The 11,882-nt window shown below is 42.0% G+C and overlaps 1 protein-coding gene across 1 annotated transcript; it reads left to right on the top strand.

Annotated features, from left to right (window-relative positions):
* Positions 1–4,909: 4,909 nt before the first annotated feature.
* Positions 4,910–11,882, top strand: LOC123713349 (histone H1-like). The gene is made up of 2 exons (XM_045666958.1): positions 4,910–5,507; positions 11,710–11,882. Exons 1-2 carry the CDS (start codon positions 4,910–4,912, stop codon positions 11,880–11,882), a joined length of 771 nt encoding a protein of 256 aa, XP_045522914.1.

Here is an 11,882-nt window from a genome sequence, read left to right as displayed (position 1 = left end):
TTTATTTTCAATGATTTTTTTTATTAACAATTAATTAGACACTTAACGTTTTCACGTAAATTAACGAGTGTAGGTTACCGCGTCGCGGATGACGTTCTCGAGGAAAACCTTGAGAACACCGCGGGTCTCCTCGTATATGAGACCGGAAATACGTTTCACGCCACCCCCTGGATGTTATCACGGAGCACCTTCCTTCCTGTGCCGAACGCACGAGTCTTAGTGGCACTTTCAAGGTGGTAGAGCTTGAAAACCAAGCCGTTGTGCCAGACCTTGTCGAAAGCTTTCGCTATGTCGAAGAAACGGATCCTGTCACATCCGTAGGGGCTCTTATACCCAATCTCCTACGGGCTGGTTAGGTCCGCGACCCGCCACCCGCCCTCTCTCACGCTCGCGCTCACCACTCCCTGAAGTGGAAAGCACTAGCGATGAGGAGACGGGCCAGCATTCACGCCCGTCATCGGTCATGTCGACCCAATCCGCTCTGGCGGAAGCGGCCGACGAAGCCGCATTATATTCGTCTTCTTCCGAGTGCGACGACTTTCAAACCGTCGGCCGAAAGAAAAAGCGATCGGCCAACGGTGGTCCTCCCGCTAAAAGGCCCACCCAATTATTACCTAACCCTCCGAAGAGGGACCTAAGCTCCTTTTCATCGGGAAAACCGCCCCCGCCCCCGCGGACCGCATCAAAACCCCTCCGCCCGTGTACGTTAGGGACAAGGGCGTCTGGCCGGCCCTATCTAAGCTTCTCGACTCAAAGTCGATTAATTACAAAGCCCGAACGGTGAGGGATAACCTCTGCATTCAGGTGTTCTCCTCCGACCACCATCGGTTTTTAACTTCATACCTTCGCTCTGAAGGTATCGGTGGCCACACTTTACTCCTACCCGAGGAGCGCGTCCTAAGGGTAGTAATCAAGGGCATCCCGAAGGAGATAGACTCCGGGATAGTCCAATCGGACCTCGTTGACCAGGGACACCCCGTAAGGGAAGTATTCCGTATGCTTAACAGAACAACGAAAGAAAAGTACCCCGAGTGGGAAAAAGATTTTTAGCCTACGAGTGTTGCAAGCTCTCGGGGCTGAGGGTTGAAACCCCCCTCAAACATTCCTTCACACGACAGTGTCACCGCTGTCAACTCTACGGCCATGCGGCCCGTAACTGTTTCGCCATGGCACGGTGCGTAAAGTGCCTAGGCGACCACGGCACGGTGGATTGTAAGCGAACGCTTCCGTGCGCTGAGCCGCCGGCGTGCGTGCTTTCGGGCAACAGGGCCACCCAGCGAATTATCACCGTTGCCCTCGTGCCCCCTAATTGTCTTTCGGCATTCGCAGAGTGCGGACGTGTACACGTGGCGTGAAATTGCACCGCGATAATTTGCGTTATCTATATTTTCAACTAGCGCTTTTATAGTGCTTAGTTTAGTTTCGCGACGCGGCGGCGGGTATGCCAGGTGCGTACGCCTGGTTCAGCCTCTCCACGTGCGGAGACGGGACCTACGACGGAGTTACCGAGGGAGCCCGACACAAGCGCTCTGACAACCGTGGGCAGATATGTCGCGGAGGCGAACTCGGCCGGGGAAGCAATTATGGCGGCGACATCGAAATTAAATAAGTCGGAGATAGCGCAGATAGGCACACAGGTGCAAAAATTAACGGGGATTATTGCCCTCTTGTCGGCGCAGCTGGGCGAAAAAAAATCAAAAATATTCTTCTACGATGGAAGATCTGCTTCAAATTTCTAATTAGCAGAATGTGCAGTTGCAGAATAAAACTAGTAGTTGTAATTATAAAAGCCAACCCAGTCTCCAATTAGCACAAACATCAGATCACACTCACAGCTACACATACACCAGAACATACACTCAGGTAAAGGAAAAAATTAAACCAAAAGAAAGGAATATTATGTATTCCGATGAAATGGGTAAGGACATGGCTAATATTTTACAATTAAAAAATGGGCAAACATTTCTAAACAACTGTTATCCCAATGCCAGTTTCAAAAACATTGATAAAAATCATATTATGAAAAACAATTCTAATTGTAATAATTTAATAGTTTTTATAGGGAACGGGAAGTGTAAATAAACATTATCTTTTAGTATTATATGAAGAACTTTGTTGTTTAGACTCTAAAAGGATCATTATGTTTACATTTTCCTATAGCCAAAGCTTTCCTAAGGAGGAGAATGACACAAGGTATATTCTTAATCAAACATTGCATACACTAGCAATGTATCGGTCAATTCCCAGTGCAATGCACTCTGTTACAAAATAACTTAATGTCGCCGTCGTCCGTTGATTTTTTGCATTATTTGTAACAATTAAAACCTGATTCGGAATCCAAAACTTTTTATCATAATCTGTACCTAATTAATTTTAAATGGATGTTATTGGAACAGACTATATATTTCATCTGACAAAACTAACAATGAATATTATAAAGTAACGAAAAAGTCGAACAAAAATAATTTAAATTGAAATTAAAATATGTTTTCAAATAATTATGATACATGATCCTGTGATTAAAGTTGAAAAAATATTTGAAAATATGCAAGAAATTGATTTAGATGATAATGAAGAAGAATCCAAAAAACACATGGATGCGGTTAATTGGTAAGCTTATCGTTTACATTTATGAATAATATACATTTTAAATACGAACAGCTAGATCTTTTATTTAGTGTTATTATTATTTTCAATTATTTGATTAATTATATTTTATATTTATATAATATTTTATAATACTTATATTAAATTATTACGACCCATTTCTATTTTTGAATTTAAATATGTTCGAATTCGTTCATTCACAGTCCTGAAACCAGCTCGTTATTACAGTCAGCTCTGAAAAAATCAAAAACTCCGGCAGAGCGACAGCGAGAGTATAGGCTTCGACGAAAGCACAAAATATCAAATGATGTTGAACAAGAAAATCGAAGAGAAAATCTTAAAAGAAAAAATATAAAAAAAAAAAAACAAAAATATCGATAAGCCAGCTAAAAAGTCCAGAGCAGATTATCAGCGAGAATACAGGTTGAGGAAAAAAAATATCAACGTAGATTTGAACTCTGATCTCGCAGAAGTCATACCAAGACAAGAAGCAGGTACTTGGCACCCTCAACTACGGCGCAGTCAACGCAATTAAGTCATGATGCAAGACCTATAATTATACAGCTTGAAGTAATTATTGAGACTGAACGATTACCTACTATGAAACGAAAAAAAAAACACACTAGAACAGCTTGAAAATGTTCATAAAATTCCAAAATTGAAAAGAATACAACATACATCAAGAGACAATAACTTTGATGAAATTCTTCAGCTTTAAAGTCTACCTGAACTAACCCCTCGTTTGCCGAATAATGAAATAGAACAAACACAAAATCAGCCCGACGAAAATGTCGAAATTTTTGAACCGATGCAACCGCAAGACTTTTCTGATGATGATGATTACGAATATTTGGAGTCAGCTTTTGAGCGTGAATATATTAGAAATGAAGATGGTATTATCGCCTGGACTGGTTTAGTTATTGCCGAGAAACAATATCTATATATGATATAGAAAACCAAAGGTCCAAAGGGAAGTTAGGGGCCCTAATAAAGTTGTTCAAATTGATAAATCAAAATTTGGAAGAAGAAAATATAATCGCGGGAGACATATCGAAGGTCATTGGGTAATTGGGATGATCGAAGATGGGAATGACGATCTGCGGCTAGAGGTGTGTCCTGATAATGAGAGATCTGCGGACATATTGGTGCCACTCATAAAAAAACATGTTCAGGAAGGCTCCATTATTCACACTGATTATCGGAGAGCATACTTGAGCCTTCCGGAGCATGGATATACTCACAAAAGAGTTAACCATAGTGACCCAAGTGAAAAATTTGTGGCACCAGACGGGACACACACGCAGCGAATTGAGAGCCAATGGAGGGGTTTGAAGAAACAGTTTAGACAACATCAAAATAAACAGAATTTTGTTGACTGGCTTTGTGAGTATACATGGCGAAGACGAATTTCAATAAATCATATGGATGCATATGAAGAATTACTTACTGCTATTAATTATGTTTATAATACACAATAAATTTATTTCATTGTTTGTTACTTTCTGTATTATCTAATTCTTACTACAATTAAGTGTTTACTTATTTAATATACAAAACCGAATCACAGGACCCCACTATCCACGTGGTCTTGTCTGCCCTACCCCTAGAGTGTATATAAAAGCTCGGAGACGCGCAGGAAGAGCAGCCCTCACCCGCTGTAACGCAAGGGTGGAGGGCCTGCATTTCCCGTAGCGCCGGAGCAGTCCAAAAACCAATTATTATCTATTGTTCGGATAGATCGAACCTTAAAAAGGTTGAGGGCTACCCACCTGTGCCATCTGATCTTAATATATTGTCGAAACGAACGGATCCCGTTGAACCTTGGAATCTTGACGTTCAACGGGAGACATCGCACGTGCGAATACCGTTTGATTTAATTGTTTAATTGTCAATTTAAAGTTAACGGTACGCGCGCAAGTCGACAATAACAAACTTAAAAAGTCGATACCTAACGCACGCCAACGCCTGCAGGGCGACTCGAAGTCGTCACCGGTCGCGGATATCATAAAGTCTAATTAGAATAGAGATTTTGTGCAATTTCTCGATTATATATTGTAAAAAATCCGATCAAACTGAGACGTGTTAGTGAAAAGTTTCCATGCCGAATACGAGAAAACGCATATAGTTGACGAAGCTCTCGTCGCGGTATACTGATTCGTCTGGCAGGCGCTCACTAGCGCCGCGCACTTTTAGCATTGTTGTACATTCACTACAATTTTACATTATATTATAACTCGTTAATTTACGTGTAAACGTTAAGTGTCTAATTAATTGTTAATAAAAAAAAATCATTGAAAACAAAATGGCCGACACAGCAGTAGCATCGGAGACACCCGCGCCGGCGACGCCCGCCAAGAAGGCACCAAAAGCGGCAGCGGCGGCCGCCGCCGCGAAGAAACCCAAGGCGAGACCAACGCACCCCAAGACTTCCGACATGGTCAACAGCGCGATCAAAGAGCTCAAGGAGAGGAGCGGATCGTCCCTGCAGGCGATCAAGAAATACATCGCCTCGAATTATAGCCTAGACGCCGAGAGGTTGGCGCCGTTCATAAGAAAGTATCTCAAGCGCGCGGTCGCCTCCGGCACCCTGATTCAGACGAAGGGCAAGGGCGCATCGGGCTCGTTCAAGATAGACAGCAAGTCGGGAACCGGCGGCGGCGCGGCGAAGAAGGCGACGGCCGCCTCCGCGTCCTCCGCGGCCAAATCGGTGAAGAAGCCGAGCGCACAAGCCGCCAAGAAGACCCCCGCGAGCGCGGGCGCCAGGAGCAAGAAGGCCGCCGCCGCGGCCGCCGAGACCGCACCGCCAAAGACAAGAAGGCAGCCGCTGCGGCCAAGAGGAAACCGGCCGCGTCGGCCGCTCCGAAGAAGGGTCGCGGCGTCGCGGCCGCCGCCGGCGCAGAGTCCGGCAAGGGCGCGTCGACCACCGCCGCCGCTTCCAAGGCGAAGAGGAGCACGAAACCACCGACCAAAAAACCTAAAGCACCCAAACCGAAGAAGGCCGCAACCGCCGCCACCGCTAAAAAGGCATCGGCCGCTTCCAAGAAGTGAACGCGACAATCCACGTTCAATACGCACGAGCCGCCGCACTGTGTTCGCGTGCGCTGATCACCGGTAAGAAGTCACCGGAAGAGACGGAAGAGCGACGAACGCATCACAAGTTGGTCGGTTGTGTCGATGTTGTATGTATACACACACACAACGTACAACGTAAGTTGTAAGAGCGAGACAGCAACGCTAGGGGATTACAAAGATGTATGTATATTATAAAAGTTAAATATTTTATATAAATAAACTTGAAATAGCACACGTTTTGCAATAGTAGGCACGGCACGCCAGGCAAGCGTAGACGATTGCAAAGCTTTCTAAGGAAACCATTTTGAACTATTTGAATATAGTATTTACGCGCATTTTGTTAGTATCATGTGTTGGTATAATGCCTGTATGTATGTATGTATGCAATGCACGTTGTTAAAGATAAAAAAACAGTGATTATACATATTATAGCAACTCGACAGCCGTCGCGACACTTAATTAATGATCCTAGAAAACAACACTTCACAGTTCAGTCTTAGATATATATAGGTAGATAGATAGATAGACATTCTCTCTGTATCTTGATCGTACATCCCATCACATCACATCACATCACATCACATCACGTCACATCTCATCTCAATCAGTTCGTTGACAAATAGATAAATAAACCCGCCCTGCCTTACCAACATAGAGTGCTCTGTGTTGCGCGTAGCCATGACCGGCCATCAGCCGAACGAAAAAGCCAAGTGCTTAGCCGTCAACCTAGTGGAGCAGTGCACCCCGTATCTCGATCATAGCGACCCGGCGCACGTCGAACACGTGAACCGCGAGGTCGAACGCATCGTAGCACTGCCCCTCCCTCCCGAGCCGCTCCCTCCTACATCGATCGCCGAGGTCAAAACTCTAATAAAGAGTTCACTGCCTCGTAAATCTCCAGGTCTCGACGCCATCTCGAACAAGGTCCTCCGGTGCCTCCCGCCCCATCGGATATGCCTACTAGTGTCCATTTTCAATTGCCTCCTTGAAAACTGCACCTTCCCGGCGCAGTGGAAAGAGGCCATTGTCATTGGTATTCACAAACCAGGCAAACCCCGTAACGACCCCACCAGTTACCGCCCTATCAGCCTTCTCAATACGCTTAGCAAGCTTTACGAGAAGGTACTTAAAAAGCGCCTCCTAGACTTTGCCCTAGATAAGGGGCTCGTTCCCGATGAGCAGTTTGGCTTCAGGTCGGCCCACTCGTGCGTTCATCAAGTCCATCGAATCACGGAGCACATCCTCTCCGGGATGAATAGCTCCCTGAAACCGAGAGCCACGGGTGCGCTCTTCTTCGACATAGCGAAAGCTTTCGACAAGGTCTGGCACAACGGCTTGCTTTACAAGCTCTACCACCTTAATGTGCCACTAAGACTCGTGCATATCGTACACGACTTCTTGTCCGACCGCTCAATGCGCTATGGCGTAGAAGGAACGTTATCGTCTCCTCGCCCCATCATGGCCGGAGTCCCTCAGGGCTCGGTCCTCTCGCCCTTTCTGTACACGCTGTATACCGGCGACATCCCTAGGGATATATACACGCTGCATACCGGCGACATCCCTAGGGCTCCAAATGTGGAGCTAGCCCTCTATGCCGATGACACCGCTCTCTATACCACCCACAAAGATAGAGGTGTCATTGTGGACAGACTCCAGACCGCTACCACGTCGTTAGGCGAATGGTTTCGGAAATGGGGCTTCCAAATAAATCCCGAGAAAAGCGTAGCAGTTCTCTTTGCCAGGGGCAACCCCGGTGCTAACGCTAGGGATAAATTTCACCTCAAAACAGAGGTAACCCTATACGGGCAAGCCATCCCATGGCAAAAGTCCGTTAAATATCTAGGAGTCAATGGCTCGATAGCGCATGTCTTTCCGTAAGCACATAGCCGCCGTTCGCAAGAAGGCATATTTTGTCCTCTCTCGCCTCCATTTCCTCATAAATAAAAGGAGTCACATGTCTCTCAGACACAAGGTGACCCTGTACAAGGCCTGCATCCGACCGTGCATGACATACGCTAGCGTAGTCTTTGCGCATTGTGCCCCCTATATATTCACCGGCTACAGGTGCTTCAGTCGCGATTCATGAGAATCGCGACCGGTGCGCCCTTCTATGTGAGAAACGTCGATCTCCACCACGACCTGGAGCTCCCTACCATAGCCCAATGGATGAAGTTGGCGTCCACACGCCACTTTGACAAGGCTAAACACCATCCCAATCCGCTGGTGCGTAATAGCATCAACTATTACCCCTTCCCGACAAAAAGGGCCCGTAGGAGGCCCCGACACATTGTAACGGATCCGGACGATCCAATTACTGTAGCAAACAATAAATTAAATGCCGCCCGCGTGTTACGTAGCCCTATACCATGGAATCTATAGAAACTAAAAAATCTATAGATCAACTAGAAACTTCATATTTAGGGCATATAATAAGTAAAGATGGTATTAAGCCAAACTCTAATAAGATAAAAGCTATTCAAAAATTTCCTTTGCCTAAAACCGCCACTGAAATAAAACGTTTCCTTGGTTTAGTAGGTTATTATCGAAAATTTATTCCTGATTTTGCTCGTATAACGAAACCAATGAGGCAGTGTTTGAAAAAAGGTTCTAAAATAACTTTTAATGATTCTAATTATGTTAATTGCTTTGAGAAATGTAAATTATTATTAATTAATGATCCTATCTTGCAGTATCCTGATTTTAATAAAGATTTTGTTCTTACAACCGATGCATCTAATTTTGCTATTGGCGCCGTACTTTCTCAAGGAACTATAGGTAGTGATAAACCTATAGCATATGCATCAAGAACACTTAATACGAGTGAAATTAATTATAGTACTATTGAAAAGGAACTTTTAGCTATAGTGTGGGCGACTGAATATTTTAGACCATATCTATTCGGTAGAAAATTTAAGATTGTAACAGATCATAGGCCACTTCAGTGGGTAATGAATCTTAAAGAACCAGGTTCTAGATTAACTCGTTGGAGGTTAAAACTAAGCGAATATAACTTTACCACCGAATATAAGCAAGGAAAAATGAATACCAATGCCGATGCTTTATCTCGCGTCGAAATCAATAATGAGGACGTGAGTTCCATCGCTGTAAACACATCTGAAAAACCTCTATCTCAGTCTGGTTCTGCCACTGAAACAATTCATACCAGTGATGAGAACCCGATCTTAGAAGTACCTATATCTGACGACCCACTTAATAGATTTAGTCGACAAATTTGTTTAGTTTTAGTAGGTGACATAAAAAAACGACCAACAGTGACAAAACCTTTCGAAACTCATACCAGAACGACTGTACAACTCTCTGAATCTAACTTGACTAATGACGTTATTAACGCAATTAAAGAATATGTTAACCCCAAGGTTAAAACCGGAATTATCATTCTCCTCCATCCTACATCTCGCCATGTATAAGATTATCCCGATTATACAAGACAATTTTAAAAGTTCAACTATGAATCTTGTTTTAACAAAGACTGAATTAGAAAACGTTAAAGAGTACCTACGACAGCAGGAAATTATAAAAAAATATCACGAGGGTAAAACAAACCACCGCGGTATCACTGAATGTTATCTCTCTTTATCCTCAAGATACTACTGGCCTAAAATGAAAGAAAGCATCGCGAAATATATAAGTGAATGCAGTATTTGCGGCCAGGCCAAATATGACCGAAATCCGATTAAACAGAGATTTTCAATTGTACCCCCACCTTCAAAGCCTTTCCAAATAGTTCATCTTGATCTTTTTACAGCACAAAACGAAAAATACCTTACAATAGTAGATGCATTTTCGAAGTATTCGCAAGCATATCACCTGAGAGATAGTACTGCTTTGAGTGTCGTACAAGCTTTACTTGTATTCTGAACTCATCATGGCGTCCCTTTAACTATTGTCACCGATGGAGGTCCCGAATTTACAAATCAAATCTTCTTAGAATTATCTCGATTTCACAAAATACAACATCACAAAATATTAGCTCATTCTCCAAAAGATAATGGTATTGTAGAGAGATTTCATTCCACTATCCTCGAGCATCTTAGAATACTGAAGCTCGAGAAGCGAAATGAACCAGCAATTAATCTAATGCCCTATGCAATTTTAGCTTATTCATAGTTTTACTAAATGTAGACCTTTGGACTTGATAACGTGACCCAATAGATATCGACCTATCAGAGCACTTACTCCAACAATATTCACAAGACCACAAGAAACGTATGAACCAAGTATATGACTTAATAAATGAGTCTTCGTTACATGAACGAACCCAATTGACTGAAAATAGGAATAAAGACCGTGAGCCTGAAAAAGAATATTGTCCTGACGAGCAAGTGTTTATTCGTAATCCTTTAGCATCCCGACAAAAATTAGCTCCTCGTTTTACCCAGGACACTGTTCTTGCTGACCTTCCTATCCATATTTATTCAAAGAAAAAACAAAATCCTATTGCAAAGTCACGCCTTAAGCGAAGTCCTAAAGATCCCACCTTGTTACAAGATTCCAATTTTGTTGACCATCCTTCTACATAAGACTCAAGGACAAGATGTGACAATTGAATCTTTGGACAATGGACCCGGACTACTACCATTCAAACTAGGACCCGCTAAGATTATTTCTCACTATCATTCTTTTTTGAATTACATAAATCTAGATAATTTACAATCCCAGATAGAATTAGTTGAAGTTCAAATTGGCAATTTGAGTACTCAGTTAAATAATAAGACATTATCTATGTTTAATCCTCATGTAGAACATTTGAAAGGTAAACTTATGAAAATATATGACCAGCTTCGTACTTTTCAATTTCATCGCAGTAAAAGAGGACTGATTAACGGCCTTGGATCTGTAATTAAGTCCATATCCGGTAATTTAGACTATACTGATGCAATTAAATATGAAAATGCTATTAATTTGCTACAAAAAAACGATGCAACATTAGAGTCTGAAATCAATACCCGAATAAGTTTAAATAAAGAGTGGATTACGCAAAGTTCCAAAGTTATAGAAGACATTATATTGAATCAAGAATCAATTGATAAATATGTAAAATTAATTTTAGATAAAAATAATCAGTTAGAAGCTGATTTAATTGAGTATGCTCATCTAGCTCAGCATCTCTTTATTCTATCGGATAATATAGAAGATTTATCCGAGGAATTATTCAGCTTAGGAAATACATTATCATTTATACGTGCATCGAGCACTCCTTATTCGTTAATCGATTTAGAAGAGGTTAAGTATATATTAGATAAGTTAAGGGTTTTATATCCAAAAGATGAAATCCTTGATATAGATTTTAGGAATTTTTATGAAATAATTTTACTAATAAAGTTAGGATATTTTTATTTAGACAGGCAAATAGTAATAGTAATAAAAGTCCCAATTATCGTGTCCTATACCTATGACCTTTATAAATTAGCCGTTGTCCCGAATAAGAACCATAAAGTCCTTATTCCCACCTCTCCATATTTGGAAATTTCTGGAAAAGACTCTAGTTATATAGAGACAGAATGTCCGAAGTTAAATTCATGGTTTCTCTTCAACTCAAAACCAGATTATAAGAAGGATAAATTCGATTGTATCCAGCAGCTGATCACCCAACAGGAGCTCAACAATTCCTGTCCCTTAACTTCAGTCGTCTTACAAAATGAAGCATTAGAACAACTTGATGATAAGCATTATACAATGAGCTTTCCAACTTTAACAAAAGTTAAATTATTCTGTGGACAAGAACAATATATATAATACACTACAAGGCAGCTATGTAGCAGTCATTCCACTTAACTGTTACCTTAAGGCACCAGGATTTACCATTACTAATATGAATAATCGTATAAAAGGTCACATTGTCAAGATATTGGAAATACCGCAATATATTGAATCCAACATTAAACCTGGCCTCTACAGACCTCAACAGTTTTCATATTCTTAACACGAAGGTGTCTATGCAGCCTCCAGTACATCTAAATCAAGACAAGGATATAAGTCTATATCATACTACTATACCTCTATATGTAGCATTGATAGTAATGATTATTTTAATTGGCATCGTGACATATAGACAAATGGTAATTAAACCTGAAACAAAAGGACATCCTGAAAAAGAACAAGTTCCTGAAAACCCCAGTCAAGTAAAAGTGAATCCCAGACATATTTCATCAGCAACTCTCTCACACAAAGTTCTCGAATAG

This window comes from Pieris brassicae, chromosome 8 (assembly GCF_905147105.1).
Source record: "Pieris brassicae chromosome 8, ilPieBrab1.1, whole genome shotgun sequence".
Lineage (NCBI taxonomy): Eukaryota > Metazoa > Arthropoda > Insecta > Lepidoptera > Pieridae > Pieris > Pieris brassicae.
Note: the sequence above shows the minus strand (reverse complement) of the source record. Positions and strands in the feature narration are given on the sequence as shown.

Coding starts and splice junctions, on each gene's coding strand:
- LOC123713349 (XM_045666958.1), top strand. CDS start 4,910: ATGGCCGACACAGCAGTAGCATCGGAGACACCCGCGCCGGCGACGCCC. Junction 5,508..11,709: donor GCGGCCGCCGCCGGCGCAGA/GTCCGGCAAGGG, acceptor CTCTATATGTAG/CATTGATAGTAATGATTATT.